At 44.8% G+C, this 23,520-nt stretch overlaps 1 protein-coding gene across 1 annotated transcript; it reads right to left on the bottom strand.

The window, feature by feature from the left end:
• Positions 1 to 1,882: 1,882 nt before the first annotated feature.
• On the bottom strand, positions 1,883 to 23,283 carry LY86 (lymphocyte antigen 86). Its single transcript, XM_033154645.1, has 6 exons — positions 23,278 to 23,283; positions 18,974 to 19,265; positions 8,249 to 8,335; positions 6,978 to 7,106; positions 2,151 to 2,203; positions 1,883 to 1,986 (listed from the first exon to the last, which is right to left on the bottom strand). Exons 1-6 carry the CDS (start codon positions 23,281 to 23,283, stop codon positions 1,903 to 1,905), a joined length of 651 nt encoding a protein of 216 aa, XP_033010536.1. The 3' UTR covers positions 1,883 to 1,902.
• Between the last annotated feature and the right edge of the window lie 237 nt (positions 23,284 to 23,520).

Raw genomic sequence — 23,520 nt, 5'->3', positions numbered from 1 at the left:
TAAGAATGGAAACCATTGATGACTCATCTATCAAATTCTCACCCATACTTGGAAGTCGCAGGCAGGGTTTGAAATACAAGCAGCAGATTATTGAAAGAATTAATGATATCGGGGCTTAGATAGTAAAAAAAACCCAGATGTGTTTTAAAACAGCTAATAAAAAGGTGTAACGAAAATAAACACCAGGAAAGGAGGAGTGGGAAGTCAAGAAGTTATGGATGTATATAAAAAAAACATGTATATGATGTTAAGTGGTTTGAAATATCTTTGGAGACTTTATACACACACACACACACACACACACACACACACACACACACACAGACAGAGAGAGAAAGAGAAAGAGAAAGAGAGAGAGGGTGATTTTGGTAATTGTTATAGAGCAGGCATAGGCAACCTTCGGCCCTCCAGATGTTTTGGCCTACAACTCCCATGATCCCTAGCTAACAGGACCAATGGTCAGGGATGATGGGAATTGTAGTCCAAAACATCTGGAGGGCTGAAGGTTGCCTATGCCTGTTATAGAGCTTCCAAACACATGACTAAGCCTTCTCAGGGTGAGTTCTCTTTCCTTAGAGTACCTTAGTTTTCTCTCTCACCCTGACACGTGGTAAGGAGGATTTTTTTCAGATATCGGGTGCAGGCGGACTCCATCCCTTGCTGAGTTCAAACATGCCTTAGGCCTACCTCTTCACTGTGACTTTAAGAAGCTTATTTTATCTGAGCTGAAGAATTGGTATCTTTGTGTTATTACAAAATGTGTGGTAAAACCAGTGCTGTGCCAAAACTAGCCCTCAAAAAAGAAAAAGAGAGAGAGAAATCTTCCCCTACAAATGAGGCATTTGTATTTGTGCCGCATTTGCAGGGCATTTTAGAATTCCTTTATAATTTTGATAGTTATAAGGTTGAGCTTACTTTATGGTTATGAGGTAGCCAGGGGTGGTGTGTGCATTTTTCTTTCCATTTAATATTTATTCAGTCCCCTGCAACCCCCTGGCTGTTACCTCATGTCATCATGTTCTGGGCTTTAACCGAATGTGGGAAACCACAGAGGCTTGCTGGAAGCTTGATGAAAGTCCAAGTACACTATGTCATGCAAACCACCTCTTCCTATATCCTTGCTGACACTCTCAAAGAACTCTAATACAGGGTTCATGAAGGACTTGCTCTTGCAGAAGCCATGCTGGCTCTTCAGCAAGACTTGTTCTTCCATATGCTTTAATTTATCTTTAAAAATACTTTCCACCAGTTTCCCTGGGACAGCAGACTTTGTGATACAGTTTTCCAACTAAACAATGTTTCCAAAAATGCATATATTGGGGGGAAATTGCATAAAAATGAATATATGCATGAAAATAACATACTAAAATACATTATATGATGAGAAATTGCTTGCACATAAGTGTATACTAATCAAAACTGCGTATAAAACTATGTTTATTAGGAAAAAGTTGCACAAAAATGCTGAATAATTTTCATGATTTTTTTTTTAAAAAAGAGGATTTTGCAAAAAGCTGCAGAAATGTGGGGAACTGAATTTCAGAATGGAAAAATGAGTACTCGTAACTGAGAGAACCTCAATGTATTTATCCTTCAATTCATACTCTTGAGTTTAAACAATACATGTAATGAAAGGAAGCAGAGTGTTATAGGAATGAAAGCTGAATATACTGCATTGAACCTTGGTGGGACAAATTGGTGCACAGGGATTTTGCACTTTCTTTAGGTTAATAGAATGTAAACAGCAATTGCAACCAAACCTTTGTGTTACACTATTTTGCCACGCCACATCTGTCAGACTGCAGACAGTAGGGTTTCCAAAAGTAAAACAAACCCCTTCTCTAATTCATGGTGCCTTTAGTCATGTCCCTTAATGACTGCATTAAAAATAGCGACACCCTTTCAGTGACTCTTAACAGTGAAATTTGCACAAATAATAGCGCGATGGTCTTGATTTAAAAATTCCACCTTTACATCAAAGTCTCCCTAGAAAGAAAGAAAGAAGAGGAAGTCATTAGATCAGAATAACCCTGCAATGATTGGCTCGCCCCTTTTGGGGGCATGTTCACTTATAATGTCATCACTGCCACTGGTGGATTTGCTACTCGAATAATACTTGCATTTCAGAGGGAAAACGAGAAAAAGCCTACCTGAGGGAGCTCATGGAATCCCACCGAGACAGGCCCTTCATAGTAGATTAGTTCTGCAAAGGAAATAAATCAGTAGCAAGTGAGAGAGCCAGAAATGATTTTACAGCTAGGTTGGTAGTGTACTGTCTGTGCACATAATATCCATGGTTATAATGGATAACTCCAATATACTGGAAGAAAACTAGAAATGAAATTCCTGCTCAGAAATGAACTGAGATCCAGAGTTGCTGTTCCAGTAGATATCTAATGTGCTTTCTCCAGCTCGTTCCTTCCCTGGTGCATTAAGAACATACAAACTTTTCAGACATCTAGCAGTTTATCACAGTGACCGGGACATATGGGTATTTAGCTGTTTTAACTGAGTGCGGGCAGTAGGACTCCTCCTGAATAACAGATGTGGCCAGTGCCAACAAGACTGGAACCAAAACAAGGCCAAGAGACAGAGATGGCCATTCATTTCCAAAGCATGTCTTGAAGATACATGAAAAGGGGCTTCCTTGCTTGTTGCCTCCATGTTGTGGAATACTGTTCCTTGCTCTAGACCAGGGTGGGGAACTTCTGCCCCATGGGGCAGACGTAGTCTGACAGCCTCCCAATTTAGTCCACAAGGCTGTTTTGAGGAAGCCATGCCAACTCAACCTACTTCTGACATCATGCATGACTTCAGGTAATGGCAAGGCTGCAGAAGAACGATTGGGAGCTGAAAGTGGACTCCTGATTGCTCCTTTGCTGCCTACAATCAGTGCTTTTTTCTGGGGGTATGCAGGGGTACACATACCCTTAAACATTCTGTTAATCTTTGCTCTTGTGTCCATTTACAGTATTTATTTTTCCTGGTTTGAACTATAAAATGGTGATTTTCTTGAGTTAAAATGAGAGTACTCCTAAACTTTTTTAAAAAGAAAAAAAGCACTGTCTACAACCCATAATGGGTTGGATCCTGACAAGACAGAAGTACTGTTTTGGGGGGACAGGAGACGGGCAGGTGTGGAGGACTCCCTGGTCCTGAATGGGGTAGCTGTGCCCCTGAAGGAACAGGTGCGCAGCCTGGGAGTCATTTTGGACTTGCAGCTATCCATGGAGGTGCAGGTCAATTCTGTGTCCAGGGCAGCTGTTTATCAGCTCCATCTGGTATGCAGGCTGAGACCCTACCTGCCCGTGGACTACCTGCCCCTTGGTGCATGCTCTAGTTATCTCTTGCTTGGATTACTGCAATGTGCTCTATGTGGGGCTACCTTTGAAGGTGACCCGGAAACTACAACTAATCCAGAATGTGGCAGCTAGACTGGTGACTGGGAGCGGCCACCGAGACCACATAACACTGGTCTTGAAAGACCTACATTGGCTCCCAGCATGTTTCCGAGCACAATTCAAAGTGTCGGTGCTGACCTTTAAAGCCCTAAACGGCCTCAGCCCAGTTTAGCTGAAGGAGCCTCTCCAACCCCATCGTTCTGCCTGGACACTCAGGTCCAGCGCAGAGGGCCTTCTGGCGATTCCCTCGCTGCAAGAAGCCAAGTCACAGGGAACCAGGCAGAGGGCCTTCTCGGTAGTGGCACCCGCCCTGTGGAACACCCTCCCACCAGATGTCGAAGAGAAAAACAACTACCAGACTTTTAGAAGACATCTGAAGGCAGCCCTGATTAGGGAAGCTTTTAATGTTTAATAGACTATTGTACTTTAATATTTTGTTGGAAGCCGCCCAGAGTGGCTGGGGCATAAATTATTATTATTATTATTATTATTATTATTATTATTATTATTATTATTATTATTAGGTTTATGCCTTGCTCGAGGATGGCAGCCGCTTATCCCTCCCAGTGTGGCTCTGTGAACTGCCCTGTGCTGATCCTTCCCACTTCCAATGCTGCAGGTTGAACATCTTTCTCCCCATTTGCTGCTGCCACTGCGGGAAGCAAGCGTAACTGCACCTTAAAATGCAGGCTTCTTTCTGCTTGGCAGCTGGGGCTTGGGAATCCTGCAGGGGATTTCGACGAGCAGGCGGGACAATCCACCTGGCAATCATGTGATGTCATAATGATGTCATGTGACTGACTGGTGGTTAGCGCTGCGAGGCCCGTTCTGGTAAGGATCTTGCCTTGCAGACATAAAGGTTTCCCACCTCTGTCCTAGACAGAGTGTAGAGATAGAGGATAGACAGATAGACAGATAACCTGTACTATTATCCTCCTTGAGCATGTGGGTGGAAATATTTGTAATCGCATGTCACTAAAGGGAAAGTACGTAGCTTCAATTCAAAGCACTAGGGAAAAGTTTTATTAGTACTTGGGAGCAGCGTCTATAGATGAAGATATACAGTAATATCTAATACAATCAGCTGTGACTATTAGTCACAAACCCCCAGAAAAATGTGGCCTTCTGATTTAATATGTGCACAGCAGTTTGTGCTGGGACCTGCGATGGACTCCAGTACTCTCTAATGTATTTTCTACAGGTTCTTATTCAGCACTTCATCAGAATAAGGCAAACTGCCAGGAGATCTGTGGGTGCCTTTATTCTTCTTCTCATTTTTCTTTAATTCAATATACAATTTTGAGAGAGAGAGAGAGAGACTCAGAATGTAATGTTTCCATCAGTCCGACTTCCATAATTTGCATGATTAGTTGCTCATGTAGTATTTGTCTATTATTCTGTGACATATTTTTTTAAAAAGTGCTAGCAATTCCTCCGAGGCCATCTTAGTAGATGAACTGTTGCGTGGTCATGAAACTCACAGCGCAGTGTTTATTATGTTTCAGATTGAGATGTGACTGCAGCAGCGAAAGAGCGACAGGGGCCTTTGCACATGATTACCTTATTGTGCTACCAAAGCACGTTTGTTTCCCATTTATTGCACACTGTCCGTGTGTGTGCTACCTACCAATAGCAGAGGGCTGCACAGCAATGAGCAATATCTGATGCTCCACCAAGCAGTAGCATATTCAACATGCCCTCATAGTTAACCTCTAAAAACCTGCTTCTGTGGCTCAGCCTTTTCCTGGTCACCGAAGCCTGACATTTTGGGCCCCCAAATTCAGTGGCAGATGTTGGTCTTTAACATTTCGACAGCACCCTATATGAAGCCAAAATTTGGCACCCCCCCACCTCTCACCAACATAGTTCTCAAGTCACTATGTTGTAGCTGGGAAGCCCTGCAGTGCCCTCTAGTGCTGGCGCCCAGTGCAGCAGAACTTGTTGGACTCGCCAAGTTCCAGGTAAGTGTATATAGCATTTCAGGCTTAACAAACTAACGTGTTAATGGTGGACAACCATTTCCCTCCTGATTAATTGATAGGGCCCACAACGTTTAAAACTCCTGAAGGACTTCTCACGCTGCATGCCAGGCAAATGTAATTCCTCCAAATGTCAAATCTGATGATCGAGAAAAATTAAAATATGCCTTCCCCTTATTGTCTTTATTAGAAGCTAGGATAAACAGGTGGCGCTATGGTCTAAACCACAGAGCCTAGGGCATGCTGATCAGAAGGTCGGCAGTTTGAATCCCCGCGACAGGGTGAGCTCCCGTTGCTCGGTCCCAGCTCCTGCCCACCTAGCAGTTTGAAAGCACGTGTAAGTAGATAAATAGGTACTGCTCCAGTGGGAAGGTAAACAGCGTTTCCGTGCGATGCTCTGGCTCGCCAGAAGCGGCTTAGTCATGCTGGCCACATGAACTGGAAACTGTCTGCGGACAAACGCCGACTCCCTCGGCCTATAGAGCGAGATGAGCGCCACAACCCCAGAGTCATCCGTGGCTGGACCTAACGGTCAGGGGTACCTTTACCTTTACCTTTTAGGATAAAATGAGGAGTTATTTTAAGTAATGTGGGAAGGAAGCTTTAAAAAGGCTGTTTTAGTATGACTTTGCAATAGGTCATTATATTTATGTAAAATTCATTATTTGTTCCAAGCAAGGCAGTTGATTGATTGATTGACAAATCTTCAACGAATTGATCACCCTGCTTACTAGTTATGTATGCCAAGAATACAATTTGTTTTCCCACTGTGGTATATAGCTGTGGAAATGCAAGTTTGGCAGTGGGAATGTTGTTCATTATCTCAAACACTATTGATATTTTCTCAGTGTTGTTGATGTGACCAGTACCATGCTTACCAGTGTAATGAAAACAGCGCTACTGAATGGCAGCTGTGTGTTTTGCAATTGCTCCATGCTTCTTGCATAATTGCTCCATGCTTCTTGCATAATTTAACCATGTCATATTTCTATTTGTAGACATTTTGCTGTAATCAGGAATGAATAGTAGTAGGATTTATCCGTCTAGTTCAGAACTGTCTTCATTGACCAGCAGTGGCTCTCCAGAGTCTCAGGCAGGGGACAGTCTTAGCCCTACCTGGAGTTACCAAGGATTGACCCTGGAACCTTCTGCATTCAGATCAGGTTTTCTACCACTGAATTACTGCCCTTTCTTTGCTAAAGGTGCTGTGCTTCACTTATCCATTGGGCTTGCGTTTATTTAAGATGTTTGTGTCCTTTGTTTGCTCATCCTGGAATTCAACAAGACACCCATGAGCTTTCCTGGTAGTCTTCCGTCCATGCACTTACCAGACCAGAGCAACACCTGTCTACCTGTAAGCTTTGTATACCTTCACACTGTGCTCTGCCTTGTAAGTAGAACCTCCTACAAGAAAATTCTAGCACAGTGCTTTTTGCAGGAAAAAGATTTTGACATGGAAAATTGTTTGTGTAAAATTAAACAGGCTGGTGAGATATTTCCAACCTGGTGTGTTCAACTGACACTGCATCTTCTCCCTGCTCGCTACAACTGCTAGCCACTGAACATTTAGCATGTTATTCCTGAAAAAATTAATCACCTCCTTTCTTCTTTCCGCAGTAATGAAACTCTGGGTGATCTTCTTCGCAAAGTTCCTTGGAGAAAAATGGAACGCTCCCCCCATTTATGCCAAGACTTACTTCCACAGATAGTTTCCTGATGCTGTACCCTGTAGAGAGAGACAGAATATAAATCTAATGAGCAATTGTATGGAAATCAGAACATTGTCTCTATGTTAGTTTTTAAAAAAGAAAGGAAAAAAAAAAGACGAGGGAGGGAGGGAAATCTTGTTCTTTGTTTACATAATGGGTTTAATCACCACTATTTATTTATTTAAAATATTTCCTATTTGCTCATCATTGCCAAGACAATCCCAGAGAGGGTTACATTAACGCAAAACACATATTTAAAACAAACACAATGAACAAGCTGAAATCAACAGTATGAACAACAAGTTCAGCTTGGCCCTGAAAACCCAACGAAGTCCATGTCCAATGAATCTGAAAATTACTGGGATGCTGATGCCAAGAAGGATATCCTTCAAATTTACACATATTGAAGAGGATCTTGGTGACAGCAAGATGTTATGTGTTTCTGAGTGTAATAAATAGTGATGGTTTCCAAAATTAGGCAGCCGTCTTATACACACTTTTTTGGGAGTAAGTCCAACTGAACACATATGTCCACGACTGCCACATTAGACAAGCACATGTTGGGGGAAAGGCCTATTATCAGGGCTCAGATTGGCTGAATGTATCTAGACACACACTCAGTCTTGTCCCGCTCCCTGGGTCCTGATTTGGATCGGACTCTTGCAGTGGCAATTCGTCGCATGTGATTTGTTATTACATAGATAAAAGCAAGTTTGGAAGTAAGGGAATTGGAGTGTTGCTTCAGCACTGGTCTGAAGTCGATGGGTGCATTATACAGACTGTCAGAGAGAGGTCAGGGTGAGCCCCCCATTTCCCTGGCAGGGGTCTGTTTTGGAAAATAAAGGTTATGTGTCCCATTACATAGGGATGTGCTATGCCATACTTGAAAGATACCCTGCAACCCTTGTGATTGGTGTGGTATAGGAAGAGGGAATTTTTAAGTGATGGTAGTTCAGGGGAGGAGACATCTGAGTCTGAGAAGGAAGGAGGGTAGAATACCCTTTTCTGAGTCCAGGGATGGAGACCTCATTGTCTAGGGACAATTGCCTCTTGGGAGCTTCAGGGACTCAGTAATCCCCATCCTTGGAGGCATCGTCTGGCTGCGGTTGGGTTCTGAGGACTGAGGATCCTGGGAGACAGTCAAACACGTTATACTTACTTAAAATGGTTGCTATTCTGATGTTAAGAGTTTCGGGCACCACACTGGAGCAGGTGTCAATGCTAAAAGCCAAATCTTGCAGTGGATCTGTGAAGAAAAGAAAATGAAAGCCACAGGTGAACCAATTTTTCTATACATTACAAAGGAGGCTTGATTTAGGAGCAAGTGGACCCCTAGATGGCAGGTTTGGTAGAGATATCCAGAAAATATTGTTCTACTAATCTGGTGGTTCCAATGAATATTCACTCATGATGGTTAGATGCTATCAGGATGGACACACACAACCCCCCTGCTTGCAGTTACACAAGTTCTGGGCTGGCCACACTGCTGCATTTCCAGTCAGTACCAACGCCGTAACTTCCCGCTGAAATGTTCTGGTTATTTTTGTCATGCTTTTGTTGGGCTATAGCCCATCTGGACGACAATAATATGGTAGCATTGGGAAAGCATTACAGGACAAAATAAAGTAGAAGATATATCCCACTAACGCACTAATTGCATTAACTTCTGACAGTTATTTTGTAATTGTATTTTCGGGAAGGACCTACAAAACCTGGTTGATTTTGACTTCTCTTTTCAGTGTTTTCATTACCCCTTTGCCATTTCCTTCTCAGCCTCTTCTGGATAATGGTAATTTAACTTCTACAAGAGAACGTTTCACTTCTTTTTATTTTTGTGCAGAAGGTCAGGGGTGGGATGGGGGAGAGACGCTTCCTTCCTTCTTCAAAATGTTGCTTGTTTGCTGCACAAGTCACAGATCTGAGAACAATAATTCTTCTATCTGTGCATTGTGCCTTCAAGTGTGGATTAGTTTTGCATCTGCAGTGGGGAGAGATGTACAGCAGCTGGCATTTTGTACTTTGTTTCAGATGTCATGAAACCTCTCTGTGTATAGTGTGTGTGTGTGTGTGTGCGCGCAGACCACAGAATGGCAGATTGGGCTAACTTCAGTCAATGCAGCATTTTTTCCTATCCTCTACAGCAGGCATGGCCAAGCTTGGCCCTCCAGCTGTTTAGGGACTTCAGTTCCCATCATCCCTGACCACTGGTCCTGTTAGCTAGGGATGATGGGAGTTGTAGTCCCAAAACAGCTGGAGGGCCGAGTTTGGCCACGCCTGCGCTACAGGGTGCTGCAGGCCATTTAAGAAAACTGTGTAGCTTGGGATACACAACCTAGTGGGTTGTGCCTGGAACAGCCAATTAACACGGCCCATCTTGATTAATAGACATTGGTGCTCAAAATAGCCTGGGTGCTGTGTCGTCTAACTTGCATGTCTGTCTGGTGTTTCTGCGTTCCCCAGGTTGTGTGGTGGGGAAGCTGTTGGTGATGATAAAGGAAAGGTGCTGAAAGGCATTCCTGTCTATATTATTTCCCAAGTTTTGATGCTGAGCTATGCTTTTGAAAGCAGATTCTGGGCTTAACTCCAGGTGAGCTCTGGCTCAGATGAAGCAGTGCACTGTGGGAGGCAGCAATGCTTCTGAAACCACAGGAGGGGAGAGTGTTGTTGTGCTTGTGGGCTTCCTGCAGTGGGCTTCCTGTTTGGCCATTGTGAAAATGTGGTTCTTGACTAGATGGACCAGCAAGCTCTTCTTACGTTGAAATGCACAGACTGGAAAAAGAAGCCCAGCCCAGTTTGCAGTCCTGACTGAGCACCAGCCTTCTCCTTATTTCGCTGAGGGAGCCCCATCCATCCACCCTTCCAACTGCAGGCTGCAAATGTGCACATCCTCAGTTCTCACAGAGTCATAATGTTTACCCTTCTTTCCTAGGAGAAAGTGACACTCTTACTTCAACTTTTCACTTCGCTGCCACATTCTAGAACAGGTGGCACTGTTGAATTCACAGTCTTCCCTCCACCCACTTTCTCCAATCTGTTCTCACTCGCAGAATTCAAAGTTTACTCATCATACTTCATCCTTTTGATCATGGAATAACTGCATATGCACCTTGTGCCTCATGAGCCAACGGGAAGCAGCAATGCCCCAAGAAGATGGTAAAAAATGGCAAACTGGACCCTAGCTCTGGAAACATCCTCTGAGGATGGAATATTGTTTCCAATAGGTGTTGACTGCTGTGCCACACAAACTCTGCATGCAAGGACAGCTCCTGGCATCTCCAGGTAGGTTTGGGAAAGACCCCAATCTGTAACCTTGGAGAACACTGGACAACACTGAGCTAGACAGACCCACAGTATGACTTGAACTCCTGTTCTAGAAATGAAGCTTGCTGAGATGTGCGCGCGCGCGCGCAATGACACCCTATCAAAAAGGCCTTCAGCCAGGGAACAACTTGGGTAAATACTTGGTTAGCTGCCTGTCCAACTCTGTATTCTTATCTCTTTCATTCCTTCAGCCAATAATCTAAGCAACAGGTTGCTCTGACCCAAACAATGAAGTATCCGATGCTCCTATGACCCACTGGGGAGAGGAAACCTGCCCAGCATTTTGGAATCATTAATAGAAACATGCTACAGCCCTATTCATGGGACGCAGGTGGCGCTGTGGGTTAAACCATAGAGCCTAGGGCTTGCCGATCAGAAGGTCGGTGGTTCGAATCCCTGCGACGGGGTGATCTCATGTTGCTCGGTCCCTGCTCCTGCCAACCCAGCAGTTCGAAAGCATGTCAAAGTGCAAGTAGATAAATAGGTACTGCTCCAGTAGGAAGGTAAACGGCGTTTCTGGTTCGCCAGAAGCGGCTTAGTCATGCTGGCCACATGACCCGGAAGCTGTACGCCGGCTCCCTCGGCCAACGGTCAGGGGTCCCTTTACCTTTACCTTTTACCTGTTCAAAGAAACAGGAGGGAATAAAAGCATGTACCAGCTCTCGCCCAATGCCCCTTTTCTCCAGCTGAACCAACCCCGATCCCCTGGATATCAAGGTTGAAGATCTGATGGCGGTTCTTTGTTTGGCTGAGCATGCTTAGAAACTTCCCTGTGCTCAGGAACTCTGGGTGTGCAGGGATCCTGATTGCCACGGGAATACTAAGCTAGTTCAGCCAAACACATGGGAAGGGATTCACCTAAGGAACCCCGAGAATTTCCACTCACACAATAAGCCTTTCCTCTCCTCGCCTTGTGCATCCTGTCTCCCTGAAATTAGCTCTGGAGGGATCAGGAGAACTCCTAGGAGGAAGGAGAGGAGGGAATCGCTTTGCCTGTCAAGCTGCAATGCTTATGCAGACTGAATGGTCAGAAGAGCACAAAGTTGAATTCCTTCCATAAATAATTCCCATCCAGGCATTTAGCATTAATGAGTGAAGGTTGGGGGCATAGCCTACAGGGACATTGGGGGAGGAGCTAGCATCCACAAACTCCTGCCCCTTCCACTCTTTCTCTCCTTTTGTTCTTTCAATACCTGAACAGGGGTTTAGAATTGTTCCATCACCTCCTCCACCAATAACCTCTTACTGCCCATGCATGATTTGGTTCAATAACCCTGAACGGTTAGTGGATAATTTCCTAAAACATTATTGCTTTAAATTATTTTTTTGTAAAAACAGAATCCTGCGAATCAATGGCATGGGTTTCTACTAAGGCATCGATCTGGCTGAGTTCACGCAGTTCTTTGTGGTGGTGGGGAGAATCCTTTGGCCTTTCCGTATTACACTTCTGGGAGCAGTGAAACAATGGCAGGGCAGTGAATTACTTTAGCTCACTCCCCATCCCTCAAGTTCACACTAAAATAGAGCAGGAAGGAAGCTGGAAACGAACACATGAATGAATAATTCTTAACACTTACATAGTGCTTTCAAAGCCCTTAAAAATACACCCTCTCATTTAATACTCCCAACAGCACTGATGAAAAAATGATAGCAGGACATTTTTAAAAAATCATAGTTAAACGTTTTTGCCAAACGCAGTGTTTCCCAAAACTTCTGACAGCTGATGCAAGCTCCCTCCCTCCCCCTCCCCCTCTCCCCCACCTTCCAGCTTTACACTTGCTTAGTTGCAGAAGGTCATTAAAAAGAGGTCTGCAGCTTTGGGCTTTCTGCCACCCCACTTCCTGCTGGGGGATGAAACACCCCCCCCCCAAACAATTTGCCTGAGAAAGGAGGAAGTTGTAACATTTCAGGCGGTCAACCAGTTATGAGGCATGTGTGCCCCAGCACACCCAAGGGCTTGGGATGGGCAGAGTACACGCTTTGCTTACAGATTTCAATCCCTGGCATCTCCAGGCAATTGCTGCTGCTGTTTTCCTCTTAAACATCTCAGATAGCAGGTGAAAGGAAATACCTCTATCTGAGACCCCAGAGAGTCACTGTTGGCCAGAATAGACAACCCTGGTCTCTCAGGAGCACCTGTTTCCCCACTCTAATTTGGCATACTGGCATTTGGTTCAGGTGTCACACCTGCATTTCCCCCGACGTGCTTCCGTTGTCTCCTCTCCCTAATTTTCTGGCTGGTGATTACTGCAAACCATAGTTTGCCTCTGGTATGAAGACTATGACACATTTGGTCACGACAGGCTCAATCTCAGACACCTGGGCTTTTTAGACCAAGAATGAAGCGTGTGGCCCTGCGCACACTCGAGTTTGGTACTTCTATTGTGGTTTGTTAAACCACAGTTTCTTAAGGCACTCTAACAGGGAAATGATGGTTTAATTTCCCTTTGTAAACCAGGATATTCCCCCCCGAGAAGTGTTCTTATTGAAATGTGTGAGGAAAAGAAGGAGGCTAGGGGAGGAAAGAATACACAGGCAAAAAACTATGACTGATTAGACTGAGATTAGACTGAGTGGGTGGCATGGCAGTGATGCCCTTCTCCACCATGCAGTGTGCTCTGCTGTCCGCCATGTGCACCCTGGTAGCCTCACTGGTGGTGCTCATGATGGGTGGGGCAGCGAGGGCGCAGGAGCCACCGGTGAATACTGGCACCTCCCCCCCAAAAAACTCATTGCCTGAGCATATGATGGAGGGGTTCGCAACATTAACACTCCAAGAAGGCCTTGCTTCTCCCATAGCCACAACCTTGAATTCCATCAGAAATCAAGCAAGTCTCTCCCTCACTGGCTTCAGCCTGCAGCCTCCTGCTTCTAGCACACATCCCTCAACTGAACTCTGGATTTTGTGCTTTTTGTGCCATAATCTCACTAAGAAAATGGCCTGGCTATTCCAGCAATTTAATCCTTGCTGGATTCAGGAACATGAAGGTAGGAAGAAGAAGAAGAAGAAGAAGAAGAAGAAGAAGAAGAAGAAGAAGAGGAGGAGGAGGAGGAGGAGGAGGAGGAGGAGGAGGAGGAGGAGTTTGGATTTGATATCCTGCTTTATCACTACCCGAAGGAGTCTCAAAGCGGCTAACATTCTCCTTTCCCTTCCTCCTCCACAAGAAACACTCTGTGAGGTGAGTGGGGCTGAGAGACTTCAAAGAAGTGTGACTAGCCCAAGGTCACCCAGCAGCTGCATGTGGAGGAGTGGAGACGCAAACCCGGTCCCCCAGATTACGAGTCTACCGCTCTTAACCACTACACCACACTGGCTCTGGTAGGGTTGCCATATTTCAAAAAGTGAGCTTTTTTAAATAAAAAAACCTCCAAACATCTGGGTTGCCACACGTCCGGAATTCCCAGACACTGTATATAAGGGCTGAATCCTGGATATGTCTGGGAAATTGGATGTATGGCAACCCTATAAGGGAACTCAGGGATACAGCCCAACCCCCAGAACTCACAACAATACTTTTGTTGCATTTCAATCTTGGAAACATCCAGAAGTGTTTAAATCCAAGTGGTGAATTTTGCCTCCCCCCACTCCCTTTGCTGAGACCTGAAACGGTTCTCGTGAGCCTACTTCAAGCAATATAACTTGAGCTGCTTGTTTGAGTGTGAAGGCGTCAGTATTTGGCCCTCAAGGAAAAGACTGCCTATACTGCAGCGCCTGCCTGCCCAAAGAGCAGAGCCTGGCTGGGACCAGCTCATGTCACCCTGTGTGTCAGGTACCTGAGTGCTTTATAAGTCGCCCTCTATTGACATGCCCTGATTTGTGCCTCACATGATCAGTAAAACCATCTGGCGCCTAATCTGTCTTTATTGCTGACTCTCCTTAAGCATGCACTGGGGAGCCATTTTGGTACCTTGAAGCTTAGGGATATTTTTCTTCCTGCTGCCACGGTGTTGATTTCTGGAAATAGCACTGGGTTATGCTTCATGTTAAATGACAGAGTTTAATCTAAGCCCACAACCTCTGGGAAAGACAAATCTGAAATGTACTGGCTTCTGGGTTTGTTTTTTTTCTTGATCTCTTGTCACAATGGTTGATGAGCCTGGGTTTTAATCTGTCAGAGTGACTGAGAGAGGGGGTGGGAACAGTACTTTGGCTGTGGAGAGAGAAAAGTGTGTGTGTGTGTGTGTGTGTGTGTGTGTGTGTGAGAGAGAGAGAGAGAGAGAGAGAGAGAGAGAGAGAGAGAGAGAGAGAGAGAGAGAGAGATCCTTTTTCTCCTCAGGTATGAACTTTTTATTTTTTAAGAAAAGCTCTCTGTGTCTCTGCCTGCTAATTTGATACAAGGGAAGCACAGAAATTCAGACGGACCTAATCTTCCGAATCATGCTTTAGATTTAAGCCCTTTTGAGAAATGAGCTGAAGAAACGATTCATGAGAGCCACAGCTGATAGAGGGCTGGATGTTTAATCCAGGTCCAAGCCCTTATTCAGCCATAAAGCTCACTGGCCTTCAATCTGTTGCTGGGGGTGGGGTGGGGACCAATGTGCATAACCCCTGCTCCAATATGGCTGTTTCCCCCCCCCCAAGAGAAGACACTTCAGGAGGGTTCCATTTTGATCAGAGAAGTGACAGATAGGGGAAGGAATCCTTAATGGACTATATTTCTGATCCAAATAGCCCTTCCCTGGCTGCATCTTCTTCCACAGGATTCCAAATGCCAGCATGTAAAACCCCACGATGAGAAAAGGAGCTGGGGATGGCAGGGAGACAACAAAATTTAGCTGAATGGGAATGGTTTACGCATCTCCCGACATGATCAGCTGCTTCTCTGCTCAAAACAGGACCCTTCAAATCCACTTTCGTTCAGGAAAGATGATTGTCAGGGCTTATTTTTCCTCATGATCTCCATAAGTAAAGAGGTCAGAGGACTGGACAGCAACCAGTTTTCATGAATGGCCATTTTGAAATGGATGGACATGGATGAGTGTGGCGATGGGTCACTCCATCACTTTCTGTCTTTTAAAGTAAAAGGTAAAGGTAAAGGACCCCTGACAGTTAAGTCTAGTCGTGAACAACTCTGGGGTTGTGGTGCTCATCTCGCTTTACTGGCTGAGGGAGCCGGTGTGCTGCTTCTGGGTCATGTGGCCAGCATGACTAAGCCACTTCTAGCGAAACCAGAGCATCACACGGAAACACCATTTACCTTTTCGCCAGAGCAGTACCTATTTATCTTCTTGCACTTTGACGTGCTTTCGAACTGCTAGGTCGGCAGGAGCAGGGACCGAGCAACGGGAGCTCACCCTGTCGTGGGGATTCGAACCGCCAACCTTCTGATCAGCAAGCCCAAGGCTTAGTGGTTTACACCACAGTGCCACCCGCTTTTAAAGTAGCCTGCCACAAATTACACTTTCCCAACAGTTAACCTGCTGGATGGGCAAAAATCTATGCTCTTGGGGACATAGATTTGGTCCAGAGACCCTCATTTGCTTACCAACCAGAGTTAATTCATTTACTCATCCATTTGTAAGGAAAACCAAACATTCAAGGAAGTAGGGCTGGCTAACACCTTTCAAAAACATGTACAGCTTTGGGTTAACCATGTTTACTCTGTCGAAAACCTCATGGGTTTAAGTGGGATGTGCTACCAAGGTATAGGATTGTGTTTGCTAGTCAATGTTTGTGGCATGAACCAGATGGTATAAAGTTTGGGGTATATATAGGAAAACACTTAAAAAAACAAAACGAAAACCTCTCTGCTTATCATGTGTGTGAGAGAGTTTTGTTTCATTTTATTCTATTTGTATATATACTGCCCTTCATCCGTAGATCTCAGGGATGCTCACAACTGGCTTTTACAACTGGGTTGTAAAAAGTGGCTCATCTCTTGACAGTCCCCTATTTGCAGGACTCTTCTGTTTTAAAGTCCAGTTTAAAGAGAAAAGAACCACGAGGTTTCCCATCAATGGCGAGCAGCACCTGAACAACAGACTGAGCAGGCACCCAGGTCTCCTGTTCCCAACCTTCTCTGCAGTGGTGAGATGCAAATTTGTATTTCTAGTTGAATTCTAGCAATCATTTCTAAATCTGAAGCTATGTATATAAATTACCTCATGGGTTTAAAAAAATGCAAATACCCCCTACCCCCATGTGTCTAGACTAGAGAAAGGGGTCACAGGTAGCAAGTCCAGAAAAGCTGTGACTGGCAAGACTGGACTACCAGTAAGAGGGCATCTGTATGTTTTTCCTCTCCTGAAAACAAGGGACAAAAGAAGGCACCAGTTTCATTGCACCAGTTCTATTTTCCCATTACAGGAGGGGAATCCGCTTACAATACCTGAAAGCTAACTTCGTCTCCTAAGAATCGGCTGCTAAAAGATTTCATTCCAAATATTTGTTTGCTCCTCGTGCCCCTAACTGGTTTTATTTTAATGGATGTGTAAAGCTGCGCCTGAGCTTCAGGGGAGGGGGAAGGGCCCGCCGGCGGCTGGGAGGGCAGCCTTTGTGTTTGGATGAATTGGAAAAACAAATGCTCAGATTCTTCCTTTGCCATTAATCACTTTTCACGTCACGTGCCCCTTTCTGAATGAGATGCCTATGAAGCTAATTCCCTTTGTCCCCACTGCAGGGCGCATCAGCCGAGGTGCCGAGTTTTTGAAAAGGAAGCACTGCCAAGAGGCCGCGTTTCCATTCATTTCGGAGCAGCTTGTTTCCCTTATTCTTTCCAGCAGGTCTGAAGAACAAACAAGCCCACAGTCCATGGGAAATGCCGCCGCCAGGAGCAGCCGCCACATGGCTGAGCACGGCGACAGCTTTGGATAACATGGCTCCTTCTGAGTAGCACGTTAAGCCTCATGCCAGGTGGAATGGAAGGGTGTATGAGTGGAGCGGGGGGGGGGGGGGCGGGGAGAGAAATCCAGAATTTGCACCACTGTGGCAAGCAGCCTTTCAATGCCTACGCTACAGAGAGAAAATACATTGGTATATAAACATGTACGATAAAATCTTTTTTAAAATAAAAGTTACAAAATTGCATTATTCCAAGCTATACCTTTTTTTCGTTTTGACTGCTCGTGAGTCATCTTTGCAGTGGTCCTGTCCTTGCCTCCTTGTTGATTTTATTAGAAATTGGTTCGAAAGCCCAAATTCATGCTGAATTGGTGAAAGACATATATCAGGGACTTTTCTTTATTATATCTCTGCATAAAATATTGTGCGGGCGGGGCAGGTAAGTCCCATCCCATATAATTGATCACAAGATGTGGGACACACAGCATTTGAATGTCAGTGTCTATCAATTTTGGGGGGCCTGCCCCCCTCAAATATTTTATGGGGGGGGTGAAGGGACCTCGGCCCCTAGGCTTTGGCTCCTATGTAACTCTTTATTTTATTACAATTGTTTTTAATCTTGACAACTGAAAGTTTCATCGTGCACAGTTTTATCTGATGCAAAGCTCCCATGGCCTAGTGGAAGCAGATCAAGAACACAGAATGAGTGATACACTGAATGAGACTATTGATTCACCTAGCTCCACATCATCTACAACAGACCACGAGCAGCTCTCCAGCATTTCAGACAGGAGTCTTTCAAATCAGTGCCAGGATAAGTCAGGAATTGAACCTGGAACCTTTTGTGCGCAATGCATATGCTCTACAACTTAGCTATGGTTCATCTCCCCCAAGCTATGGTCCTGTGATTAGGTTGGAAAACAATTGCTCCGTGGCGCTGGGGATTAAACCACAGAGCCTAGGGCTTGCTGATCAGAAGGTCGGCAGTTCGAATCCCCACAACGGGGTGAGCTCCTGTTGCTCGTCCCAGCTCCTGCCCACCTAGCAGTTCGAAAGCACATCAAAGTGCAAGTAGATAAATAGGTACCGCTCCGGCGGGAAGGTAAACGGCGTTTCTGTGCGCTGCTCTGGTTCGCCAGAAGCGGCATAGTCATGCTGGCCACATGACCCAGAAGCTGTGCGCCGGCTCCCTTGGCCATTAACGCGAGATGAGCGCCGCAACCCCAGAGTCGGACACAACTGGACCTAATGGTCAGGGGTCCCTTTACCTTTACCTTTAGTGATGAGTTCTAAGCAGAGGAACTCTGATGTACGCAAGAAGCTCCTTGCACAGAATGGTCTCTCCGTTTAGTTAAGTGTGAGGAAACAACCCACACAGACAGTGAATTTTTGTATCTGGGTCATTTTTGTATGTCTATCAGGTCACTCCACTGAAAAAAAAAGATGGAGATTCTTGCACATGAAAGGGATGCACACACACACACACACACACACACACACACATCCAAAACAAAACAAAATAAAAAATTCCTTCCAGTAGCACCTTAGAGACCAACTAAGTTTGTTCTTGGTATGAGCTTTCGTGTGCATGCACACTTCTTCAGATACACACGCATCCAGATACACATAAATCTCTGGACTAGTTTAACCCAAAACCTTTTGGGGCTGAATGTGGAATCTGTCATGGGTCTGCCATGTCCAACTCTAGCAAGCCACCTACTGCTCTGCAGCTGCCTGTTTTCTGCTGATCAGGAAAAGTTAAATGGAGCTAAAAGATCTCACCACAGCTTCTGTAGTTTACCTCCAGCCGATCAGTCTTGCAGAGGAGGTGCGTAGGCCATTCAGTGCTGGGGGTGGTATAAACCAACAAAAGGACAAAGGAGAAAACTTTAAACATCTTCACGCTGTTGAAGAGGGACTGTGTGGTTGTGTCTCTTTCTTGAAAACAGTCAGTTTGCCTACTTCCTCCTTCTATTAAACACAGCAGCTCCAAGCCACTACACAAACTGCTGACACAAATGTTAATCCAATAAGGGCTCGTGCCTTGAGATAGTTTAAAAGAGTGAGCAACTGGCTAACCAGAGGGGCGGTGTTCCTCTGCTCAATCTGCCAGAGCCTGTCTTTGCATGCAGGGCAAGTCCCTAACTCACTGAGAGTTTGAGACCCATCGTCTTCCCTCACTTGGTTTAGACAGCCAGATGGAGCCGTTTCTAGGATGTGGCTGCTGTTGCATGCTGACAGCTTCTAGAAACCACGGCTGAGAGCTGAGTGCGGGGGGGGGGGGGGGACGACGGCGACGACGACGACGACCAAAGGTGGACAAACTACTCAAGAAGGTGCATAATGTGTCCCCCCACCAGATGTCAGATTTTGTTTTGCAGTAGCTTGATTTAAAAAAACCAAACCAAACCCTGGACCATAAGATTTCCCTGCCCTGGGTTATAGTGAATAAGTGCTGAGTTTTAAATGCTCTCAACCTCGCAGCAGCTATGTCATACCCACTGGTGTTGATGACACACAGAAGAAGTGCAAAGGGAAGGTGTGGAAAGTCAATTCCACTTCTCCTTGTAGAACATCAACAGAATAGTAATGATTGGGAAGTACTAGGGACAACCCTTCTAGAAACAGCTCGTCTGGAGTTTTAACGGTGGTGTTTTTGCTCTTGTGTTTCATTTTCCCAGTCTGGATTTGGAAGTCTTTAATGCTGCTATCTTAAATTGAATGTATTACATAAGAATTGCATATTTTGATGTGTTTAATTTGTGTGGGTTTTTTTTTTTAACAAGAGCAAAATCATACATCTCATGGGTCTGGGAATGGATCCCCATAAGATGGGTAGTTTTGCCTTGAGTGGTCCATTTTATTTTGATAGAACTACCCCGTATATACCCGAATATAAGCCGACCCGAATATAAACCGAGGCACCTAATTTTCCCACAAAAACCTGGGAAAGCTTATTGACTCGAGTATAAGCCGGTTCACCTTTGCCGCTGTGGAGCTTTGGGCTGCTCCTTCCTCTTCCTCCTTTGCCAAGTTTGCATTTATGCGAGCAGTTCAGGAATGGAACAAGCTGCCTGGGGAGAGTAAAGAACTGCTGTTCTTGTATGCTTCTTAAGGAATGGTTGACTGGGGAGAGCGGGTGGCGACACGAGCGGAGAGAAAGGGCTTCTTTCTCGCCGCCCCCACCGCCCGCCTCACTCAAGTATAAGCCGAGGGCAGCTTTTTCAGCACAAAAAATGTGCTGAAAAACTAGGCTTATACTCAAGTATATAAGTACTTGCAAAGCAAGGTGTTAGCAGACTAATGGAAATGAGGATACTCAGAGATGTGCATTAATGAAATTAATGTTTTTGAATGGATCTACAATGCAGCTTCTCACTCGATGAATTGACTGCGTTTAAACACATTCACAGATTGAAAAACGTCAGTGGTAATGCTGTGTAAGGATCCTAGGGACAGAGAAGAGTTATTCTTATGTGCTGAGAAACTTAATCAAAAGTTGCCACTGTATGCAAAGCAAAAGCCATCATTATCATCATCATCATTTCACTTTATGCTTCAAAAACATTTCATTTCCCCCTACTGCAGTGACACACCAGAGCCCAAATGACTTCAGAAAAAAGCAAGCATGAGGTTCATCAATACTGTGAAAAATCCCAATTTAAAAGATGTGTTGATATTGATTTGTCAAGTGAGCATTGTCAGCTTCGGGTGAGGCAGAAATGATTGCTTCCAGAGGGCAATGGGAGCAACTTCTCCCTGGACGCTACTCTGGCGCATGTTCTTGAGAACTTTATCAGCATGAGGAAGGGAGGGGCCTCACCACAGGGGGGAAAGCCTCTTCCTGGTCTCCTTTTAAAGACATTCTTCATGCGACTGATACATGCACGGAAACAAGGAAGTGGCACTGTGGTAAGCAGCGCCACCCCCAGTTACGTGCAATCATTATACGGTTGGCTTCTAATTTTTGTGGAGAAGGATGCTGTGGTCGTCTACATAGTAAATATCTAAAAGGCGCTAGGGTTTCCCTACTACATTGTTGCAGATATTTCACCAGTATAGTTCTATGATCTGAGAAGTGGACTATACCGGATCACAAGAAGTTGTTAATTTTTTTTGAAAAGGAATATTATTGAGTGACAGAACATGCAACCATGTGCTTCAACCTCCTTTGAAATCGTTCAGGGGGCTAACACAAGAACTTACTCTAAATACTCAGGTTGCCGACAAGCAGGATTATTATCAGTTTGCATTTCTAAGTGCAGAAAGTATTGATCTGATGTGTAAAGATCTTTCCTGTTGTAATTAGTTTAAGAGGGTTCTGGAAGATTCTCTGTGTGAAAGAAACAAGCAGAAGGTTCATGATGTTTGGGTCATTCCTTCTGAGAAGCTGAGTACAGCTGGCTTAAACTGGTTCTCTTATCTCTTCTGTCAAGGTCATGCTGACTATTATAAGAGGCCTGAAGGAGCCTGGGTTTCAATTTCTCTTTCTATCTTTTTTACTTCTGGTGTGGTGTTCTGTACATAGTATGCTATAGTGTTAAGGTTTAGTCTTATTATAATTTATTGTAAGTTTACGTTAAGTCTGCTGCAACTGGATTTCTTATGGACAGTGCCAGTCCTGAATGTACACTGACTGGTACCTCAGTTTTCGAAAACCTCTGTTGACGAACATTTCGATTTACAAATGCTGTAAACCCGGAAGTAAATGCTTCGGTTTTTGAACATGCCTCAGAAGTTGAACATGCCACGCGGCTTCCGCTGAGTGCAAGATCCTGAGACCTAGCTGTCGGCTGTTGAGTTTTCGGTTTTCGAACGTTTCAGAACTCGAACGGTTTTCCGGAACAGATTATGTTCGAAAACCGAGGTACCACTGTATTGGATTTGTGACCATTAAGATCATTTGCCTTCAGTAGCAGTAAAGCTCTGCTGGATGAAATACAATTGCCTCTGGCCTATTTTTTGGTAATCCTGCAGCATGTTTATATTTTTACTCTGCTAACTATATGCTGGAATCTGCTCTGGATCAATATTGAGTAGAATTGCCTGACAGTTATTCCTAGCAGGTCTCTGACACTGGTGGCAATATATACACATTGTGGCTCGTAGCTGTTGATAGCCTTATCCTCCAGGATGGTTTTCAGAGCCATCCAAAGTTGGTGGCCATAACAGCATCTTGTGGGGGTGAATTCCATCGCTTAACTATGCGCTGTGTGAAAGAGTATGTCCTTTTGTATGTCCTGAAACACTGAGCTGCATTGGATGGCACTGAGTTCTGGCTGTATGAGAGAAGGAGAACAATTTCTTCCCCATCCACTTATGGTAAACCATGAATAATTTGATACATCTCTCTCGTGCTGCCCACCTTGTCCTTTCCCCCTAACCTACTGCTTCCATAGCATTCTATTGTGCGATGACTTGGTATTAGACTAGTGGTTCCCAATTGGTGGTAACCCACCCAGGGGATCCATGGCACCATTCAAAGATCAAAGGGACCCGCTGAGGGTCAGCAGTTACGGCGAGCCGCTTTGAAATCTGTTTGCAAATGCATTTTGAACCCAAGTGTGTAAAGTGAGGCTCACTGACAGCCCTGATCCCATGGCGCTCAATGGGGAACTCATAAGTGCAGCCGGTCTCAGTGGGGCTCACTGTCAGATCAGATCAGTGCTTGCAAAGTAACAATTGGGAGTTCATGTTATATGCAGAGTGGCACATGTACGCACAAGTCAAGATTTGCACTCTTTGTGTTGTTTTACTTCCTATGACAAGTGGGCAGGCTCAGAGTCAGCCCATCTAGAACTGAGCTGCAGTGCAGATCACGTAAGTTGGCCCAGGAAAGGGATAGCGGGGCCATAGATCTGTCTAGTTTGATCAAACAATTGATCAAACAAACCAATAGCAATGTCTGGTTAAAGCAAGAACAATTATCCAAGGGAATGTGATGGAGAAGGAGTGTCTGGCACTGGCGGCGAATGTGCTGTATTTAATATTGACAAAAAGTTCCAGCTGAGAATTACGTGCGAGTCCAATTTGGATGTTAGCTTGCAAAGTCAATTTTACACATTCTTTCTCTGCTGACCTCTTACCGCCATGCGCGAATTCATATATCTGGCTTGTAATCCCCATGGAAATCAATGGGATTCACCTCTGAGTAGGCCTGTGGTGCTGTTAGACAGTAAGCTGCCACAATTAGCAGTTTGGGAAGAAAAACCACACGCACTAGCAATGGCAAAATAATTGAAATAGATCTACATTTAAAACTGGTACTGAGACAAAGCTTCGTTGTGCGTGTGTGAAATCTCACCCAAGTAGCAAAATGATTTTTTAAA

The sequence above is a fragment of the Lacerta agilis genome, chromosome 7 (assembly GCF_009819535.1).
Source record: "Lacerta agilis isolate rLacAgi1 chromosome 7, rLacAgi1.pri, whole genome shotgun sequence".
NCBI lineage: Eukaryota > Metazoa > Chordata > Lepidosauria > Squamata > Lacertidae > Lacerta > Lacerta agilis.
Note: the sequence above shows the minus strand (reverse complement) of the source record. Positions and strands in the feature narration are given on the sequence as shown.

Coding starts and splice junctions, on each gene's coding strand:
- LY86 (XM_033154645.1), bottom strand. Junction 7,107..8,248: donor CAGAATAGCAACCATTTTAA/GTAAGTATAACG, acceptor CTCTCTCTACAG/GGTACAGCATCAGGAAACTA. Junction 1,987..2,150: donor GATTCCATGAGCTCCCTCAG/GTAGGCTTTTTC, acceptor CTTTCTTTCTAG/GGAGACTTTGATGTAAAGGT.